Source organism: Nannobrachium achirus (genome assembly GCF_963921795.1).
Source record: "Nannobrachium achirus genome assembly, chromosome: 11".
Lineage (NCBI taxonomy): Eukaryota > Metazoa > Chordata > Actinopteri > Myctophiformes > Myctophidae > Nannobrachium > Nannobrachium achirus.
In genome coordinates, this window is record NC_137820.1 from 35,604,624 (window position 1) to 35,626,505 (window position 21,882).

General features: G+C 40.5%; 1 protein-coding gene across 1 annotated transcript in view; it reads left to right on the forward strand.

Annotated features, from left to right (window-relative positions):
• Nucleotides 1-215: 215 nt before the first annotated feature.
• The window catches only part of ferry3 (FERRY endosomal RAB5 effector complex subunit 3), a gene marked incomplete at its 5' end in the record, with an annotated part of 30,632 nt that continues 8,965 nt past the window's right edge, over nt 216-21,882 (forward strand). The window contains 7 exons of the mRNA XM_080736732.1: nt 216-411; nt 9,982-10,127; nt 11,061-11,242; nt 17,342-17,441; nt 18,657-18,781; nt 20,073-20,170; nt 21,582-21,779. Of these exons, the coding sequence (XP_080592858.1) occupies nt 216-411; nt 9,982-10,127; nt 11,061-11,242; nt 17,342-17,441; nt 18,657-18,781; nt 20,073-20,170; nt 21,582-21,779 (1,045 nt within the window). The remainder of the gene's footprint in view (nt 412-9,981; nt 10,128-11,060; nt 11,243-17,341; nt 17,442-18,656; nt 18,782-20,072; nt 20,171-21,581; nt 21,780-21,882) is intronic.

Sequence of the window (21,882 nt, forward strand, 5' to 3'; positions counted from 1 at the left end):
AAAAATAGCAGATCTACAAGCTGCCGCGCTGCGAGCTTGTAGATCTGCTATTTTTCAATGGCTAAAGTATAAATATTTAAGGCCCCCTCCACCTTGGGCCCTGGTAACTCAGTCCCACTCCCCCCTTGTGACGCCCCTGACAACATGACGACGGTGTCATCATCCCCATAGTGACAGTTGTCTCCCCCTTCCTTCTGCTTGTTTCAGCTGAGGCGATGAAGAAGAACAAAGGCAGCAAGGTGAGCAGCAGTGCTGCTGCCGCTGCAGAGAAGGACTTTGTGTTTGAGTTCAGGGCAGGGAGGCAGCAGTGTGTCCTCAGAGTGCCGCTGCAGTTCCCCGTGCAGGAGAGCATCAGTGACCTCCACGGACGCCTCATGCTGCTGCACAAAATCCCCTGCTTTGTGGAACACGGTGAGAGGAGGCCTGTCACAAACTAGTCTGGGATCACTTCACTTTTCGGGCTTGTAACCGGTCTAGAGCGGAAACCACAACACGTCATGTTGTAGTACTCAAAGACTACAATTTGGCCGGAACTATCCACCGGAAACAGTTTTAACCCAAAATAATTCCCCTGCGCTCAAGGACATACTTTTAGGGCCTACCTAATAAACTCCTTGATGCGGAGACGTTTTGCTTTTGAAAAATTAGTTTGGTATATGCATCTTTTAGTCCAGCTCGTAGCGACTGGAAAGACTACACTAGGCTACTCAGTACTCAAGCATTTTAATAGGGATTGGGGAAACAAACGGAGGGAACCAAATCAAAGCGACGCCGCTTCTTCTAGTGGTTTCCGCGTTGGGCGGAAACCAAACAGCCTGTTGTGAACGAACACCAGGCTGGCGAGTTTAGTCACAAACAATTATATTACATAATCCTTCTAATTGCAATTATTTGAGGTAATCGCAATTATGTTTGCATAATCGTCATAATCTTTTCCATGTTGAGAAATGTTCGCATATTTACAAGCGCGTTCAAAAAGTAGTGGAAAGATCTGCAAGCTCACAACGCATCGCGATGCGTTGTGAGCTTGTAGATCGGATATTTCCACTTTAAATTTTCTTTTTTAAGTATAAAGTTGTCAAATATGTCAGTCATTTCTTTGTATATTTAGGCTATGCATTTCTGCCATGTGCAACTTCAAAGCCTACAAGCCAAACAGAAATGTAATTGTCAATGACAAAAACACAATTAAATCGTTAATCGCAATTATTTCATGTAAAAGCATCAATACTGCAAATCTGCAATGTAGAAATGCTCTGTTACAAGTAAAAGTCCGGAATTCAAAATGTACTTTAGTAAAAGTCTGAAAGTGTTGGCATCAAAATGTACTTAAACTACCAAAAGTACAAAATGTGAGACTTTCAAAATGGCGGCGTGCTAGGCGGACGCGTTTTTCTCCGCTCCGCAGGCGTGACAAAACTCTGTAATAATTAAAACAGACTTAGATGGAAAAGTGAGCTACATATCGCTTTTCAAAATCAGATGAATAATAGAAGATCAGAAAGACTCCGTGGCAACGTCCAATCAAAGCTGAAATTCTACAGTTCTAAGAAATCCAAGGGCAGCGAGGGAGCTGAAGCTAACGATAGCAACATGGCTGGGGCTGGAGGCTCGGGAGACAAAGGAGGAGACCCTGGCAATGATCCTGTCCTCAAGGCTATTCAGAACTTGGAGACTAGTTTCTCCAAAAAACTGGACTCTGTTATGACGGCTATTGAGGGACTCAGAAAGGACATTGGAGAATGCGGCCAGCGCATTGAAGCCGCGGAGACCCGTATTTCCAACAACGAGGATGCGGTGGCTACACTGCAGGCCAGGGTACAGAGCCTTGAGAAGAAATGCAAGAACATGGAGCTGGTTCTCAATTCCATGGAACAGAGATCGAGAAGGTCCAACCTGAGACTAGTTAATTTAGTAGAAAAGGCCGAGGGCGATAATCCATGTGCTTTCCTTGAAAACTGGATTGCCCAAACACTGGGCTTAACTACTACAGTGGAAGTGGCGCATCGTATCGGCAGAGCTGACAGCGCTCGACCAGGCCGCCCAAGGACCCTGATCATGAAGTTCCTGGACAACAGAGACAAGGTGAAGGTGATGAAAGCAGCCAGAGCCAAGGACCAGCTACTGTATGAAGACACCCCGGTAAAACTGTTCCCGGACCTGCCATCTGAAGTGCGAAAGAAGCAGAAGGAATTCGACTCGGTACGCAAGAAGCTACGTGAGATTCCAGGGATCCGTCAAGGTATGCTGTTTCCAGCAAAGTTGCTTGTGACCTACAAGAACAAGACTGAAGCCTTTGAAAGACCAGAAGATGTGAAGGACTTCATCGGCAGAATTACAACGAGAGCTGGAGCTCTCCTGGAACCGGTGGAGGAAGCGACGGAGCCGGTGGTGGATTGAGGCCCAGACGGTATTCTGGTTTGCTAGCTCGAGGAAGCTAACTCAGGGTAGAACAGTTTATTTTGTATCATTTTCTTATTTATACTTTCTTACAGTACGCAATACCCTGATTATCTGATTCATTTTCTTTAAACCAGAGTCGTGTTGGGCATGTGATTTTATTTTATGATATACTTCTTAATCTTGTTAAATAGTATGGTTTCGTCTTGCTTTACAATAATGCTAGCAGGCTGGCTTGAAAAGGCTGGCTAGCTAACAAAGTACGGACCTCTTTTGTTTTCCTTTTTGTTTTCTTTTTTCTATCATTTTCTTTATATATTCTATACTCTTTTATTCATTGTTCTCAATTGTTCCTCTAATCTGTATTTCATGCTTTAGTTAATGTCGTGCTAGGCACGCGTTTTCTTTTTTTATTTTCTATTTGTGGAACATGTAAAGGCTAGAGCTTAGCTGGCTAGCTTGAAGAAGCTAACTCAGGGGGTAATATACTTTCTTCTTTATTTTTATAGTTTTTCTTTTTTAAATACCACCCTGAGGCTTATTTGTCAAGGGATTTTCTTCACGTGCTTATTGGCGTGCTAGGCACGCGATCTTATTTTATATTTTTCTGATATGATACTATTGAAGCACCGTGAATATAGGTCCTATCGTGTTTTGTAGCATGCTAGCTAGCTGGCTCGTGACAACAAAGAGTACAATTGGTTTATTGTCTTTACTTATCTTAAACTTAACATTCTATGACCGTATGGTGGCTTTATGCTTGGGTAACAGATGTGCGAGCCACGCGGGTTTTTTTTTTTCTCTTTCTTGTAATTGAATAGATTTTATAAGGGACGTGTATTAATGCACCTTATGGCTTGTAGGCCTTACTTTAAATGGACCTAATGTTTCGGTAGATAACGGCTAGCTAAAGGCTAAGCTAATTATGGATAGTTCCCCATCTCCAGTGTTTACAGATGTATAGTTTCATTTGAGGTTCATTCTCTGCTGTGTCGGGATTCGCTATACAGTTGCGTCACGGTGCGCCCGTGTTTAGGAGTAATTCAACTTAATTTGGCTACGTTTATTGGGAAGTTTAATGTTTCACCGTGTTCACGCAGGAACTACGGTTCCCATCATGCATCTAACATCCACTTGTCTTTGTTTGCTTCCGGTTCGTGACGCGGGGTTGGGGTTAAACTCACTGTCGGTCGGGCGCTGCCGTGGGCACGCCTTAGTACTGCATCCAAATGCATTTGTCTTTGTTTTGGTCCGTTTTTCTCCCCCCTCTTTTCTCCCCTCCCGCGCTCGGCCGTTCGGGCCGGGCTCGGGGGGGGGGGGGGGGGGGGGGGTGATGACGGCAGATAAGTGGCGCGGCTCTATTAACTCACACAGCAGAGAAACCAATGGAGGGTGGGGAAATATGTCAACAAGGCTGATGGAAATATTCAGGATGTCTCTCATTGCTGGGTGTGCGTGTGCGGATGCATGTGCATGCGTGTGTTCGTACGCGCGCACGCAAAAGCACATCCAAAATTCCAAAAATTATATTAAAAAAAAAAAAAAAAAAAAAAAAAAAAATTAAAAATTAAAAATTAAAAAAAAAAAAAATTAAAATTTAAAATTTAAAATTAAAAATTAAAAATTAAAAAAAAAAAAAAAAAAAAAAAAAAAGAAAATCTTGGTCTACTTTGTATAAATAGGTCTGTTTTGTCTTTTTTATTTTTTTTCTCATGCCTGTGGGGGGGAGGGGGTATTATGTTCGGTTAGTGATGTTTGACCCTTCCTCACTTTGTGTGGAGTGGTCGGTAGCCCTTTTGAGGTGGGAAGCAGGGAGGGGGGGGCAGCCTTTTGCCTTTTGCATGGGCTTAGGGGATATTGTGGGTTTTTTCAGACTTTTTGACATAGTCTTTTTTCGTATGTTTTTGTATTTGTCATTTGATAGCACTGCTCTGAACCCTGACATGGAAAGGTTAACTAAGACCTGTGATTATGGCTAGGGAGGTGGAAGTTAAATTTACTTCATGGAACTGTAGAGGGTTACAGAAATTAAAAAAGGTCAAACAGGTAATGGGGAGGTTAAGAGGACTTCAATCCAAGATAATCTTTCTGCAAGAAACCCATTTGGCACCAAATGAAGACATCAGGGTTAGGAAGAGATGGAGGGGGGAGGTGTTTTCAGCTCCATTCACTTCCCAGGCCAGGGGTGTGATGACTCTAATTCATAAATCCATTCCATTTAACATTACTAAAGTGACAGCTGATAAACTGGGACGCTACTTGATAATACAAGGCAATCTTTTTGCAGAAAGTCTTATTCTGGTGAATATTTATGCTCCTAATAATGACGACCCAAATTTCTTTAACAATTTATTTCTATTATTGGCATCGCTAAAAGGTCAGTACCTGATAGCTGGGGATTGGAATGTGACTCTGGACCCTATCATGGATAGATCCACCCATTCTGATAAAACCCACTCGAAAAGTAGGGAGGTTATACAACAGTTTGCTAAAGATCTAAACCTTAGAGACGTTTGGAGAGATAGAAATCCCGATGTCGCTATGTACTCATGTTATTCCAGCACGTACAAGACATACAGTCGGATAGATCTATTTATGATCTCTGTAGGCATCCTGGATAGGGTCAAAAAGTGTGTGTATGATAGTATTCTGATCTCAGATCACGCACCTAACAGTTTAACTTATGTAGATCCGGGTCGTTTAAAGGATCCCCCCAAATGGAGGTTTGAACAGAGATGGCTCCAGGACCCTGACCTAATGACTTATATTGGAGGACAAATTGACTTATATTTTGCTACTAATACTGATGAAACAACTGCAACCGTGAGATGGGAAGCTTTTAAGGCTTTTATTAGAGGACAGATCATAAATTTCACAAGTTCAAAATCCAAAAAAATTAAACAAAAAGTTTTATTGTTAGAATCCAAAATTAAGAACATGGAGGCCTCTTACTTCATGAAGCCCTGCCCTAAAGTTCATCAGGAAATACTACTCTTACGCGCACAATACAACGAAATTTCGGCCTCCAAAGCAGCGGCTAATCTACTAAAACTAAAACAAACCATCTTCGATCAGGGCGAGAAGCCCAGCAGGGTTTTGGCTTGGCGCATCAAACAGCTCCAAACCGAGAGATCGATTTCTGTCTTAAAAAATGACAGGGGGGAAGATATATCGGATCCAATTGAAATAAACGAGGCATTCAGAGAATATTATAGCAGATTATACAGTTCTGAGACAACTCAAGAACAGGTGGACCAAAGCACCTTTTTGGATAACATTAATATTCCCCAACTTCGGGAACAGGATGGTGAAAAGTTAGGGGCATCCTTGGATGAGGGTGAGATCTCCGAGGCAATAAGTAGCATGACATCTGGTAAAGCCGCTGGACCTGACGGTCTGCCCATAGACATTTATAAAAAATTTGCAAGTAAACTAACAAAACCCTTACTTGACATGTTCTCGGAATCATTTGAGGATGGAGTATTACCTCCCTCCTTGAGAGGAGCTCTCATTACGCTTCTTCCAAAACCGGGTAAACCAAACAATAGATGTGAAAATTTACGACCAATTAGCCTGTTAAATTCGGATCTGAAAATACTATGTAAAATATTAGCTAAAAGACTGGAAGGTGTTTTGTCTGTAATTATAGAAGATGACCAGAATGGTTTCATGGTAGATCGTCAGGGTTTTCACAATGTAAGGAGGGTACTAAATATATTACACATCCAGAGGGGGGCGCCAGATACAGCCCTTTTGTCGCTTGATGGCGAAAAAGCTTTTGACAGAGTAGAATGGCCGTTTCTGTTTGAAATGCTCATACGGTTCGGTCTGGGGGAGAATTTTTGTAAATGGGTAAAACTGTTATATAACGATCCATATGCAGAAATACTTACTAACAATATCATATCTAAACCGATAAGGATCAACAGAGGCTGTAGACAAGGTTGCCCACTTTCACCATTATTGTTTCTGATTGCATTTGAACCGTTTGCTATTGCTGTGAGAGAGCATACGCAGATTTCGGGCATAAATGTGGAGAGACTAGATCATCGTATAGCCTTGTATGCGGATGATGTAATCCTCTTCTTAAAAAATCTGCAAACGTCTATTCCGGCCCTTTTGGATCTCATTAAAACCTATGGTCATATATCAGGTTACAAAGTAAACAACTCAAAATCATCCATTATGCTCTTAAACTCGGACGAAAGATCTAACCCACCAGATTATGCCTGTCATTTCAAACCAGTAGACTCATTCACCTACCTAGGTATCCAAATTGTTCCAAAATTAGAAGAGGTCTCGAACTGCAATTATAACCCAATATTATCAACAATTGAGAACTCTATCAACAGATGGTCGAGTCTTTCAATTTCTTTAGCTGGCAGGATTAATATACTAAAAATGAACGTGCTTCCCAAGTTGCTGTACTTATTCCAAAACATACCCTTACCACCTCCATCAAACTTCTTCTCTAGAACCAAGAAAATGTTTACCAATTTTATATGGAATAATAGACGTCCCAGACTCCGACTGACATTACTGTATCTACCTTATGATAGGGGAGGGTTACAGTGCCCTAACTTAATGTGGTATCTTTGGGCAGCTCAATTGAGAGCATTAATGTTCTACTTCACAACAGAGAATGCACCGGCATGGAGGGACTTAGAATCTAGCTCCTTACGACTCCCATTCCCCTCTTATATATACTCTGATTCTCAAAAAAATCTCATAAAGAAAACATCTAACCCTATAGTTAAATATATGATTAAAATTTGGAGGGATATTAACAAGCACTTGAATGTAACCTCTCCCATTTCCTGGTTCACTCCGATTTGGGGTAACAATCAGTTTGTACCGGGTAGAGCAGATGGGGGATTCAAAATGTGGGCCGATAAAGGTATACGCCAATTGAAGGATGTATTTGGAAGCTTAAAAGGTACCATGTTATCGTTTGAAGAGCTTGTTACTAAGTATAACATCCCTCGTAAACACCGTTTCAAATACTTTCAAGTAAGGAGCTATATTCGAGCCAACCAAAACCAATCTTTAAGTGCTCCCTCTGTGTCGGAGTTGGAGAGGGCTCTGGTTAAAGACCCCTTTAAAAAGGGAATTATATCAGAATTTTATAATCTCATGGTGTCTTTCTCGCTGGAGACCTCTGAATCTAAGCTTGAAGCCTGGAAGACAGATTTACAGGTAGATTTGACAGAGGAACAGTGGAGTACAGCTTGTATAGAAGCTCAGTCTCAAACAGGGAACACACGATTAAAACTTCTACAATATAATTGGCTTATGAGAGTGTATATCACACCAGAGAAATTGAATAAATTTGATAGTAATATTCCCGATGTGTGCACCAGATGTGGTGAAGACAAGGGCACACTGTTCCACTGTCTTTGGTCGTGTCCAAAATTGATGGAGTTTTGGAAGGAGGTCGGGCAGGAAATTCAAAAAATTCTATCTGTTAAAATAGTACCAGAACCGACATTCTTTCTGCTTGGTCTATATCCAGAGGGACACAAATTGAAAACCTGTGAAATCAAGTTTATTGATATCTGTATCTTACAAGCTAAAAGAATAATTGCATTATCTTGGAAGAGTCTGGGAAAACCGAGTATTTCTCTATGGTTCAGAGAACTGTGTTCATGTCTACCTCTGGAAAAGATTACATATATTTTGAAGGACAAACAAGAGGTATTTCAGAAGATATGGGGTTGTTTCATTCAATATATGAAAGACTGTAACTTGGGACACTTAATGTCAGAACGGGGGGGGGAGTAGTGCTGTTGTTGTTTTTGTTGTTTTTCTTTTCTATGGTTTTGGTTTGTTTTTGTCATGTTTCTTTTTCTCTTGCTTTTGCTTTTGCATTTTGTATGTTTAAAAAAAAAGTGTAACAATTGTAACAATTGAATTTCCTGTGAAAAAAAGAAAATCTTAATAAATATATTGTTAAAAAAAAAAAGTACAAAATGTTTGAAAATAGCATATCTGCAAACTCACAATGCGTCGCGATGTGATGTGTTGTGAACTTGTAGATTGTCTATTTTCAAATACCCTACAGTAGGTAGTGGTTGATGTATGTTTTATCTGCAAAGTACTAAAGTGTTCAAATGTTGTGGTGTAAAAGTACAATATTTGCTCCCAGTCAGATCCAAATATTAGTAGTGGAGTAGAAGTAAAAGTTTTGGAAATTGGAAATACTCAAGTAAAAAATACAAATACATAAAAATTGTACTTAAGTACAGTACTTAAGTAAATGTACTTAAGTACTTTACACCACTGATGGTGATAGTGCATTTAAAGCTTCCTAGAATTGATGCTCTATCAAAAAAGAAAATAAATCACAGTGCTGAGAAAGCCTTGCTCATTGCTGCGGTTAACTCTAATGGACCGAGTGATATATCTCCCTGCACTCATTCTTTCTTTTTAAAATGTGAAGATTCATCATAGGCGATGTGCCATTTGGCATCCAGACTGAGTCATAAAAGCATATAATATAAAAAAGTTTAAACTTTGTCAGTTTATGGAACACACTGTACTGTGTTTGATTTAAATCTGAATTTAATATCTTCACTCTTGGGCACTGTAGATGTGCGCAAGTATTTGTTTTTACAGGTTACCTAATGTTTTTAAATGCTTGCACTGGTATAGATTAATTACTGTTAATTAAATGACTCGATTGAGTTTTGTTCGTTTCAAAAGGATCTAGGCAATGGGCATCTTTTTTTTATTTGACTTTCTGTGGAATGAACAACAGGAATGAACAACAGCATAAAAAACAGCAAAAAAAAAAAAAAAGAAAAAAAAAATATATATACCGTATTTTCCGGACTATAAGGCGCACTTAAAAGCCTTTAATTTTCTCAAAAAACTACAGTGCGCCTTATAGTCCAGTGCGCCTTATATATGGATCATTCATTGACATTGACATTCCCTTTAGCACAGCTCCATCTGTTGGATGCATAACGCAACGGTAGCGTCTATTATGTGCGCGTTATAGTCAGGTGCGCCTTATATATGAAAACAGTTTGAAAATAGACCATTCATTGACAGTGCGCCTTATAGTCAGGTGCGCCTTATAGTCCAGAAAATACTGTATATATATATATATATATATATATACAGTACATATATTTTTTCTTTTGGCCCTTTAAGGCTAAGACTAAATCAAGTTCCACTTGGCTCGTGTAGTATTAAAGTACGGTAAGTAAGTAGTAAGCCTTGCCGAGCTATGAGGCCCATATGGCAGGAACCTATCTCTGTTTTTCGTGAATAAATGCACCTTTGTACCTTTTGTTCTTGTATTTATGTTTCATGCTCTGTTTCCCTGTGTAATGTAATGTACTCCACTGTCTGTTTTTGTTTTTATATGTGTTTCTGTGGGGACTGTGGATGTAAATTACCATCTTTGCTAAATCCGGCACATTTACAGTATGTTGCATTGTTATACAGTATGTTCATTAATATCCGGTGTCCCGTCTAAGTAAGCAAATAAAGTAAAGGCATCCCTGGATCCCAGGATAAGTGAAACATTATGACCATGTTGTGTTTGGGTGTTCCTCCTCTCTCTCTGTCTCTCAGACCTAAAGACGTCTCTGTCCAGCTTCATAGAGACACAGAGCATCCAGGATTATGACCAGGCAGCAGAGCTTGCCCTACAGAGGCTGACCTCCGGAGAGGTGGACGTCGACCTGCTCACAAACGCATGGTCCAAATCCTACGCGGAGGTAATGGCGCTTTCACCGCCTGAATCGTGAAGCTGCTCGTATGACATTTAAAAAAATAGAGGATATTGGAACACTTTTAATTAGTAGCCTGGGTACATTTGTCTCTCCTCATTGGATAAAATTGGTATTCTGACTGGAACATTTTATTTTCTGTTCACTAAAGAGCTGGGGAGATAGGAGTCCCCTGTTACTGAACAAACACACTATTGCAATGATTACTCTAAAAAATATAAGGCTATTTAACTCTTATTGGCAACATTGTGTTGTCAAAAACACAATATATCGGTCAAACCAATATATTTATGCGCACATCCTCTACTTCTTGGCGTATCCGTTTATATTCAGCTGTCTGTCACTTGCCTGGGCACTTATAAAAAGCCCGGGACTGCCCCAGCCAGTGCTATACAAACCCCTCTGGCCGACTGCAGTGGGGCATTTAAGATAGGCTAACCATTCAACATTTTGATTGCACTCGCACACACAGAAATAGTCATGGACACTCTCCAGTGTCCACGATGTTTGTGGGTCTTCATAAATAGAGTTTCACATGGTGTTGTTTTATGTGGCTTCTCTAAACACAGCTAAGTTTCTTGAGGACCGAGGAAATGTTTTGTTGCTGTTTAGCATCGTAAGAACAACAGATATGGCCTGTAGTTTTAACACTACCCACGGAAGCCTTCTTCCACGCATATCTTTAGGGGAAGAAAAGTATCTTCATTCGTCATTATTTCACAAACATAATATTTTTTTTCTTGGGACGCTTAAAGAAATGAACTCATAAAAGGCACCGCTCACTTCACACTGGGTGTGATTTTTCAGAAACCTGGATTTAGAAGGTGTTTTTAGAATCAGCCTCTGGCCTAAATGTGTTAATAATTGACGCTGTTAATGTTGCTCTTTTCTTCTTCTTTCTTTTTTGTCATCACTGGCTAGACTACGCTGGAGCATGCTCGCCCCGAGGAGGCCAGCTGGGACGAGGACTTTGCAGACGTTTACCACGAGTTGATCCACTCGCCTGCGTCGGACACCCTGCTCAACCTGGAGCACAACTACTTTGTGAGCATCTCTGAGCTCATCAGCGAGAGAGACATGGAGATCAAGAAGCTGCAGGAGAGGTACCTGGCATTCCTGATTTGGGCACATCATTATTAGGAATGGGACGATATACAAATCTCATGTCATGATTATTGTGACCAAGGAAATAGCGATTTACGATATTCGCTATTATCACGATAATTAAAATATCCCCAACATCCATTATCCGGGGCCGGAACATTTTCCAAAAAATAGCAGCTTGTAGATCAGCAATGTTTTGGCAAAGAGATTTGCTAGAGTGAAAAAAAGACTGTATCGTAATTTCTTTGTATATTTAGGTTATGTGTCATATCGTGAGACAGCCGCTGGCCGCCGCGTCCACGTCCATGGACGCGACCGTGGACGCGTCCATGGACGCGGCCGCGAAAAAAACGTCCGTGGACGCGAGGCCGCGTCCACGGACGCAAACGGCCGGCCGTCCCGGCCGTGGACGCGACCGTGGACGCGGCCGTGGACGCAGACGGCCGGGGACGCGGCCGTGGACGCGGCCGTGGACGAGGCCGCGGCCGTGGACGCAAACGGCCGGCCGTGGACGCAAACGGCCGGCCGTGGACGGGTCCATGGACGAGGTCGCGAAAAAAAGGCAGCGAAAAAGAAAAAAAAAGGTGTCTATTGTATGTATTTTTTGATGGAGAATTCAAATATGACCTTCTTTTTTGCATAGGACAACTCTAACCTGCATCAATTGGTATTTTATAATTGCCAATTGTACCCTATCCATCTAAAAAACAAATTGGATGTCTATTGTATGTATTTTTTGATGGAGAATTCAAATATTACCTTCTTTTTGGGATAGGACAACTCTAACCTGCATCAATTGGTATTTTATAATTGCCAATTGTACCCTATCCATCTCAAAAACAAATTGGATGTCTATTGTATGTATTTTTTGATGGGGAATTCAAATGTTACCTTCTTTTTTAGATATGACAACTCTGACCTGCATCAATTGGTGCATCAACCTACTTACTATCTATCTATCTATCTATCTATCTATCTATCTATCTATCTATCTATCTATCCATCTATCCATCTATCTATCCATCTATTTATTTATACTTCACCTTTAGTCCAGAAGAGAGTTCAGCCTCAGGAACTTGCACACATGGAACTGTGTCATGACTGTGTCATGGAGCTAAAACAGAGCCATGTTAAATACTCACAATGACTCTGATGGACCAATCAGGGTGGTGGTGGGGGGAGGGATCAACAATAGACAGAAACTGGATAATGCTTTGTTAACTGTCCCACCTAAGTCCCTGCTAGTCTGAACAAACATCACCTTCCCTCTCATAACACTACTACTACTACATTTATATAAAGCTGCTCTTGCATTTGAATTCAAGTCTGACACAAGTTAAGGTTAACTTAGGTAGTATTTCATTTTGCTGGCTTTTAGGGTCTGTGTGAGTGTGTAGGCTCACAAATTATTATAATTGTCATTAAGTGACTCTGAGATCTATCCATCCATCCATCCATCCATCCATCCATCCATCCATCCATTTATTTATACTTACTGTTTACATTTTCTATAAATATTTATTTCTATATAAAACTCAGTTGTGTGGAGTTATTGTGTGCCTTTTCTTGTTGCTAAAGAGTCCATTTGTTCACTAGACATTAAGTCAAGGTTACTATTTTGAGTTGAAGCTAAGTGTTTTATTGCTTTGTGGTTTAACATGATTTAAAAGGCAAATTCATTGTTATGGTTACTTTAGAAGACTGCTTTTGCATTCATGAGTTAAGAGAGCCAAGCTAATTCAAAGAGTTAGGTTAAAGGAACACAAAACATGACCTAACTCACAGCTGCCATTGGACAGACAGTTACAACATACTCTTATCTTTCACAGAACAGACAATTATCATTTATTTGATCTATTTGAGACTATGTAGCTGCTTTAGGGGAAATAGAGCATTATATCAGCCTATTCAATTGATAATGACCAATGGGTGCCAGTTTCTAAGTAGTTAAAGCATATTAACATAACAATATATGTGGCCTAGACATGGACATTGCCCAATCAACTCGTAATCTACAGAAATGTCCACCACATCACACAGTATAAACCCTAGTAGGCTTAGTGGATTACCTATGTTAAATCATGTCAGGTTAGTTTGGTTCAAGATTCAAGTATAATAATTTATGAGACAAAAATGTAAACAGCACAAATGTACAATCACATCTAGGCTAGAATGATAACATAAAGTCCTGACTACTCCTTGTTATTGTGGTCCTAAATACTACAATGATTAGTTTGGATGCATTGCTTCTATCATGTCCAATTAAAAATAAATACATTACATACATACAGAAATCTGCCTTCTCCTGTATTGTATTAGTGACATTCATTATAAATAGTAAAATAACAGGACAGAGCAAAAAAGGCCTCTGTTGTGTCTTTATCTGATCACATGCAATCAGACACTCACACTGCACAGCAATACTTTATTACAGGCTCAAGGCCCACAGGGTAAGAAGACCATACATTACAAAGATAATAATTAAAAAAACAACAACAGAGTACATTCACCAAGCCCCAACAGAGCTAAAAAGGCACTCATGCCAGTGGCCTCTAACGGTAGACATGTACCTGACAGAGTTTTCCCCACATTGGTTACAGATATAAGGTTTCTCTCCGGTGTGAATTTGTTGGTGTATTTTGATATGTTCCAGTCTAGGAAAGCTCTTTCCACACTGGTCACAGCAATAAGGTTTCTTTCCAGTGTGATTTTTCTGGTGTGCTTTGAGATGATGAATATCACTGAACCTTTTCTCACACTGGACACAGCAGTATATGGCTTCTCACCAGTGTGGATTTTCAGGTGTCTTTTCAGAGCCGTCTTCAGAGTGAACCTTTTCCCACATTGGTGACAGCAGTAAGGTCTCTCTCAAGTGTGAATCTTCTTGTGTTGTACGAGGCTAGATTTTACAGTGAAACGTTTGCCACAGTGTTCACAGCAGTAAGGCTTTTCTTCGGTGTGAAATCTCTGGTGTACTTTCAGAGCAGCCGTTAAACTGAACTTTTCCCCACATTGGACACAGCTGTACGGTTTCTCTCCTGTGTGAATTCGTTCATGTATTTTGAGATAAGACAATCGAGTAAAGCTTTTCCCACACTGGTCACAGCAATAGGGCTTCTCTCTAGTGTGAATTCTCTGGTGTTCTTTTAAAATCCCCTTTTGAACAAATCTTTTCCCACACTGGTCACAACAATAAGGTTTCTCTCCAGTATGTGAACGCTTATGATCTTTTAATTGTCCAGACGAGCAAAATACTTCCCACATTGTTCACAGCTGAATGGCTTCACTCCGGTATGAATTCTCTGGTCTACTTTGAGATAATAAATTGAGCTGAAGGCTTTTTCCACATTGGTCACAACAGTACTGTCTTGGTTTAACTGAGGACAGCACAGGACAGGGAGAGAAAACACACACACCTGATAAGAGCCAGATTCACACATTGATCAGCATTTAAGTAACATCATCATTATTATTGTTGAGTCTGAAAAGAACAATACAATGTGATAGATCTTTACACATCTGACCCATAACATTATTAGCAATTCACATGGTTACTATAATAGGTGAGTCTTCTAGCTTTTAAAAAAAATATATGTCATTAATTCTTTCTCTTACTAAGTGGAACATCCCACTTCTTAATTGTATATTATTTGGAAAGGGTTGAGTAGCAAAATGTTTGCCATAAATTCAATGCTGAGTTGCATTTGTTTTCCTACATTTCCCCTTCAATGTATTATTACAATGTATTTACTATTTCTTACTTAGGTCTACTTAACTTTGTATTTTTACATTATTATATTGATCAACATTAACACATAGTGTGTGTTAGGTTAGGTTAGTTGCAGAGGCCTTTTTTGCAGAGGCCTTTTTTGCTCTGTCCTGTTATTTTACTATTTATAATGAATGTCACTAATACAATACAGGAGAAGGCAGATTTCTGTATATGTAATGTATTTATTTTTAATTGGACATGATAGAAGCAATGCATCCAAACTAATCATTGTAGTATTTAGGACCACAATAACAAGGAGTAGTCAGGACTTTATGTTATCATTCTAGCCTAGATGTGATTGTACATTTGTGCACATTTTTGGCTCATAAATTATTATACTTGAACCTTGAACCAAACTAACCTGACATGATTTAACATAGGTAATCCACTAAGCCTACTAGGTTTTATACTGTGTGATGTGGTGGACATTTCTGTAGATTACGAGTTGATTGGGCAATATCCATGTCTAGGCCACATATATTGTTATGTTAATATGCTTTAACTACTTAGAAACTGGCACCCATTGGTCATTATCAATTGAATAGGCTGATATAATGCTCTATTTCCCCTAGAGCAGCTACATAGTCTCAAATAGATAAAATAAATGATAATTGTCTGTTCTGTGAAAGATAAGAGTATGTTGTAACTGTCTGTCCAATGGCAGCTGTGAGTTAGGTCATGTTTTGTGTTCCTTTAACCTAACTCTTTGAATTAGCTTGGCTCTCTTAACTCATGAATGCAAAAGCAGTCTTCTAAAGTAACCATAACAATGAATTTGCCTTTTAAATCATGTTAAACCACAAAGCAATAAAACACTTAGCTTCAACTCAAAATAGTAACCTTGACTTAATGTCTAGTGAACAAATGGACTCTTTAGCAACAAGAAAGGGCACACAATAACTCCACACAACTGAGTTTTATATAGAAATAAATATTTATAGAAAATGTAAACAGTAAGTAAAAATAAATAGATGGATGGATGGATGGATGGATGGATAGATCTCAGAGTCACTTAATGACAATTATAATAATTTGTGAGCCTACACACTCACACAGACCCTAAAAGCCAGCGAAATGAAATACTACCTAAGTTAACCTTAACTTGTGTCAGACTTGAATTCAAATGCAAGAGCAGCTTTATATAAATGTAGTAGTAGTAGTGTTATGAGAGGGAAGGTGATGTTTGTTCAGACTAGCAGGGACTTAGGTGGGACAGTTAACAAAGCATTATCCAGTTTCTGTCTATTGTTGATCCCTCCCCCCACCACCACCCTGATTGGTCCATCAGAGTCATTGTGAGTATTTAACATAGCTCTGTTTTAGCTCCATGACACAGTCATGACACAGTTCCATGTGTGCAAGTTCCTGAGGCTGAACTCTCTTCTGGACTAAAGGTGAAGTATAGATAGATAGATAGATAGATAGATAGATAGATAGATAGATAGATAGATAGATAGACAGATAGATAGATAGATAGTAAGTAGGTTGATGCACCAATTGATTTAGGTTAGAGTTGTCATATCTAAAAAAGAAGGTAACATTTGAATTCCCCATCAAAAAATACATACAATAGACATCCAATTTGTTTTTGAGATGGATAGGGTACAATTGGCAATTATAAAATACCAATTGATGCAGGTTAGAGTTGTCCTATCCCAAAAAGAAATTAATATTTGAATTCTCCATCAAAAAATACATACAATAGACATCCAATTTGTTTTTTAGATGGATGGGGTACAATTGGCAATTATAAAATACCAATTGATGCAGGTTAGAGTTGTCCTATGCAAAAAAGAAGGTCATATTTGAAATCTCCATCAAAAAATACATACAATAGCCACCTTTTTTTTTCTTTTTCGCTGCCTTTTTTTCGCGACCTCGTCCATGGACCCGTCCACGGCCGGCCGTTTGCGTCCACGGCCGGCCGTTTGCGTCCACGGCCGCGGCCTCGTCCACGGCCGCGTCCACGGCCGCGTCCCCGGCCGTCTGCGTCCACGGCCGCGTCCACGGCCTGGACGGCCGGCCGTTTGCGTCCGTGGACGCGGCCTCGCGTCCACGGACGTTTTTTTCGCGGCCGCGTCCATGGACGCGTCCACGGCCGCGTCCATGGACGTGGACGCGGCGGCCAACGGCTCTTGCTGGTCATATCTACCATGTGCATTGTGCAACTTCAAAGCCTAAAAGCAAAACAAAAATGTAATTGTCAACGACAAAACACAATTAAATCGTTAATCGCAATTATTTGAGTGACAATAAATCATCATGTAAAATGTCATAATCGTGACAGCCCTAGTGACAATAATAAAATATGTTTGTTTTTAACCAGGCAAACGGCAGAAATGGACAAAGCCTTGTTGGAGCTGGGAACCACACTGAGTGACCTGGATGTCAACGCAGTAGCAACTCAGCATTTTGAGGCACAGCAGGTAAACGGTATCAGAAATCAGAAAGTGTCACACAAGTAGTTCAAATGGCAGATCTACAAGCTCACAATGCATCACAATGCAACATGTTGCATGCCTATTCTGGGTTTATCATAAATGGGGGAACATTCAGCATAAAGAGGCGAAGATTCAGCCAGCATATTTGTTGTATAAGCTCACAAATATAGACATTTTGTATAGAGGTAAAAAAAAAAGAGAACAAGTGTAGTAACACAATGTGTTTGTGTGTTTAACACAATTAGCATTAGTATTGTAACATTTACAGTACTGTACATAATATATAACACACGTGTCCTTGTTAAGACCTCGTCATATTACGATGTTTGTACAGGGTTGGTCTTCCATTATGAACTTTATTTGGGTCAAGTTCAAGGTTTCTTCATTTTTACTTGTGTTACAGGTTCATAAGAGCACATTGCATTGGTTCTGGTTGTTATGCAAGAAGAACTGAACCACTTCAACCCTACACTACAGTATATACTTCATTGAAAAGTACCCCAGGGCTATATGCTAGGCCGCTTGCTTTTTTCCTCTACACCAAATCTCTTCGGCCGATCTACAAGCTCACATGAGTCGCCAAGCGATGTATTGTGAGCTTTTTGAACAGAGGGCTCACAGTACATAGTTAGATCACGTCAGGGTGGAGCAGTCGGTAGCTCTGTTGCCTCACAGCTAGAAGGTCCTGGGGGCGCTGGGGACGTGTTCTCTCCTCCCCGTCATCAGTGCCCACTGCCCATCCATACCCTAAGTGGGATTGGCGAAAGGGCCTTTCTGTGTGGAGTTTGCATGTTCTCCCTGTGTTCCCTAGGGTAGGTACCCTCACAAAAACATGCAGTCATCCTGGTCTCTATAATGTCTCCCCCTGGCCAGCCGGGGTGCCTGATGGGAGGGGAAGGGAACTGGTTGGAATAATATGTTCTTTCCACACGCTACATCCAACTGGGGAAGCTCCCCCTGTCAGGTGATAAGAAGCGGCCTGCTCACTCCTCATGCACTGAAGGAAGCATGAGCTCAGTTCAGGGCTCTCCCCAGGTTGGCCGAGGTAGAGCAGAGCCCCGGATTACAGCTTAGGCAATTGGCACTGGGTGAAAAATGGGCTACAGAATCGTGGGATAAAAATGTAAATAAAGAAATAAAGAAAAATAAACCTCAGTTTATGTGTTGTATTGAGAGTGTCCTGTTGTTTCCCATGGGAAGGTGCTGGAGAACAAGTGGGCCAGTGAGCTGAAACACGTCACAGGCATTCAGAAGCAGGAGTACCAGGAGTGGGTCATCAAGCTGCACCAGGACATGCAGAAATCACACAACAGCAGCAAGATCACGTGAGTCTGTCCCTCTGCACAAACCCAACAGTAACCCAACAGAGTCTGTCCCTCTGCACAAACCCAACAGTAACCCAACAGAGTCTGTCCCTCTGCACCAACCCAACAGAAACACAGCATGGCTGAAGTCAGCTCATAGCTTAAAGAGGCCACATTATTATATATTGACTATTTGACAATCATAGTCTTTTTTTTTGGGGGGGGGGGGGGGGTAGCAGATCTACAAGCTCACAACGCATCGCATCGCGACGCGTTGTGAGCTTGTAGATTGGCTATTTCCACTATCAATGTTCTTTTTTAAGTATAAAGTATTTTAAGTACAAATATGTCATCTCTTTGTATATTTAGGTTATGTGTCATGTGTCATAATCGTGACAGCCCTAGTGGTTGCTATTAATACAACACTCTGCAAAACGCTATACTTTTATTCCACATCTCTGTGGATGTGTAGTTTTCTCTTCATCTATATTTAGAATTATGCACTAACACTAGGATTTTACAGTTACTGTAGTAAGATAGAGAAAGCACGTTTATTTTGTGAGACCAGATAACGTGCACATTGGCTTGTGTGTGTGTGTGTGTGTGTGTGTGTGTGTGTGTGTGTGTGTGTGTGTGTGTGTGTGTGTGTGTGTGCGTTTGCGTGTGCGTGTGTGTGTGTGTGTGTGTCTGCACCAAGATAACTGCATCCCGACCCGAGAGCATGTCAGCAGGTTCTTTCAAATCCCATGAAAAAAGCTAAACTGAGCTGAAAGAAGATAATGAAGATTTGAGCCTTGGTGCAGATCATCTGCAGTGCATGTGATGTGCACATGCTGAGTTGTCATAGTCTTAACAGCTGCCATGTCATTTCCTTTGTGGGCTGACAGTGTTTCATCTGCACAGAATGTCCTCCTAATATTACTTGGGATGGGACGATATGAAACTTTCATATCATGATTATTGTGACAAAAGAAATCGTGATTTACGATATTATCACGATAATCAAAATCCATTATCCTGGGGCGGAACATTTGCCAAAAAATAGCCGATCTACAAGCTTGTAGATCGGCAATTTTTGGCAAAGACATCTGATAGAGAGTGAAAAAAAAGACTGTATCAAGTACGTATATTATAAGTACCATTTACCAATTATAGAGGGTTTAAGTGGTACCGGATATTCAGCTCGGCAAATAAACAATATATTGTGAGTGTTTTTTATCACGATAAACGATTATATCGCTTATCGTCCCATCCCTAGTGAGTGGTTGTGATTTCAGAGAGGAAATCAATAAGTGGGTGGTTGTGATTTCAGAGAGGAAATCAAGATGCAGGCTGGTCAGATGTCAGAGGAAGCAGATGTTTACGAGGAGCAGCAGCCTCAGCTGGAGGAGAGCTTCACCATACATCTAGGTACTGTGCTGGAAGTACTTTTACTCAAGTTTTGAGGTATTTTTACTCAACTTGAGTATACTTCTATAACCTTTCAATACTTCTACTTCTTATAGTTCGACTCCACTACATTTCACATAGGCAAATATTGCAGTTTTCACTCCATTACAATTATTTGAAAACTTTAGTTACTCGTTACCATGTAGATTTAGATACATTATTAACCAATTAAGCGTTGTCTATTTGAAAATCGCAAGCTCACATCGCGTCAACTCGTTGTGAAAGTATCAACTCGTTGTGAAAGTATATAGCAACTTTCTCACTATGGGCTTCCCTGCCAAGCGACTTTGGGCAACTTTTACTTAGAAAAAAAAAAAAAAAATCTTTTTTTTAAAATCTTTTTGGACCCCATTAAATCTAGTAAACATGATTTCAATCGCGATTTTGCATGTTCCACCCCCATACAACCCCATCTTTATACAGGGCAGCCATCTTTGTTTACATAACATGTAAAACATAATGGCTATTATCTCAAGAATGCCTGAACGGATTTCCAATCTTTTTTTTTTGTTTGAAAGCTGTGAACAGCCTGCACAAACATGGTGCATGATCTGTGCATGGGTGTGCATGATCTGTGCACTACAAATTACATGGAAGTCTATGGAGAGGGCTGGCACTAATGCCACTCGAGGGCATTTTTAATTGGCAGTAAGTGAGTTAATAGTATATTTATATTGGGATAATGCTACTATTACTTATGCCAGGATCAGACTACACTAGTTTGACTATCTCATTTTGCCACCACCAACATATTTCCTGTGTAGAGCCCAGATATGAACGTTGGGATCAACGAACATTCATCTTTTCCTACCTACTTTACTGTAGGTACCGCTTTGATGACACTTTGCATCACATCACTGCGAGTTTCTACATTCTTGCCCGACTGATCGAGTCCCGACCCTGATTCTGGAAAGTCCTAGACTGCTGATTTACTGATGTTTTCACCCATATTTTAGAAAAAATATATTTTAGAAGAAGGTCGATAGATCGGCTATTTTCAAATCGCTGATGTATAGAGTACTTTTAATACCGACGTTGAGACTCATTGGTTTAATTGTCAGCTTCTATTTTCATTTCAAAGTACTTTTTTTTCTTATTTTCAATCTTTTCCCTGGCTTGGATAGTTGGTTGTTTGTCTAGTCTGGCGTAAGCAAAATTGTTGCTCATTATTTGGTCGAGGTATTGGTCGTTAGACCTTCATCGGGCAGACAATACAGGGCACAAACATTTAAGGGCTACACCCACAGTGTAGGTCATTGGATATTCAGCACATTGGCTGCACAAACAATCCCAAACACACTCCCGTCACCATCATGTTTAAAATCTTTAAATCAATTCAAAAAAGTCGAAAAGTTGTTCTTGCTTTTGCCAGGTGCCCAGCTGAAGACCATGCACAACCTGCGTCTGGTGCGTGCAGACGTGATGAGCCTGTGTAAGCACCGGAGGCACGGCAGCAGCGGAGCCAAGCTGAGGCGTCTGCAGACGGCTCTGTCTCTCTACTCCACCTCCCTGTGTGGCCTGGTGCTGCTGGTGGACAACAGGGTCACCTCCTACAGCGGCATCAAGAGAGGTTTGTAATTAATAACCTAGTCAGGGGGCGTCGCACCAAATTCTGGGCCCTGGGTGCAAAGGATTCACTCACATTTTGTGCTTTAACTGTTGAAAAATAGCAG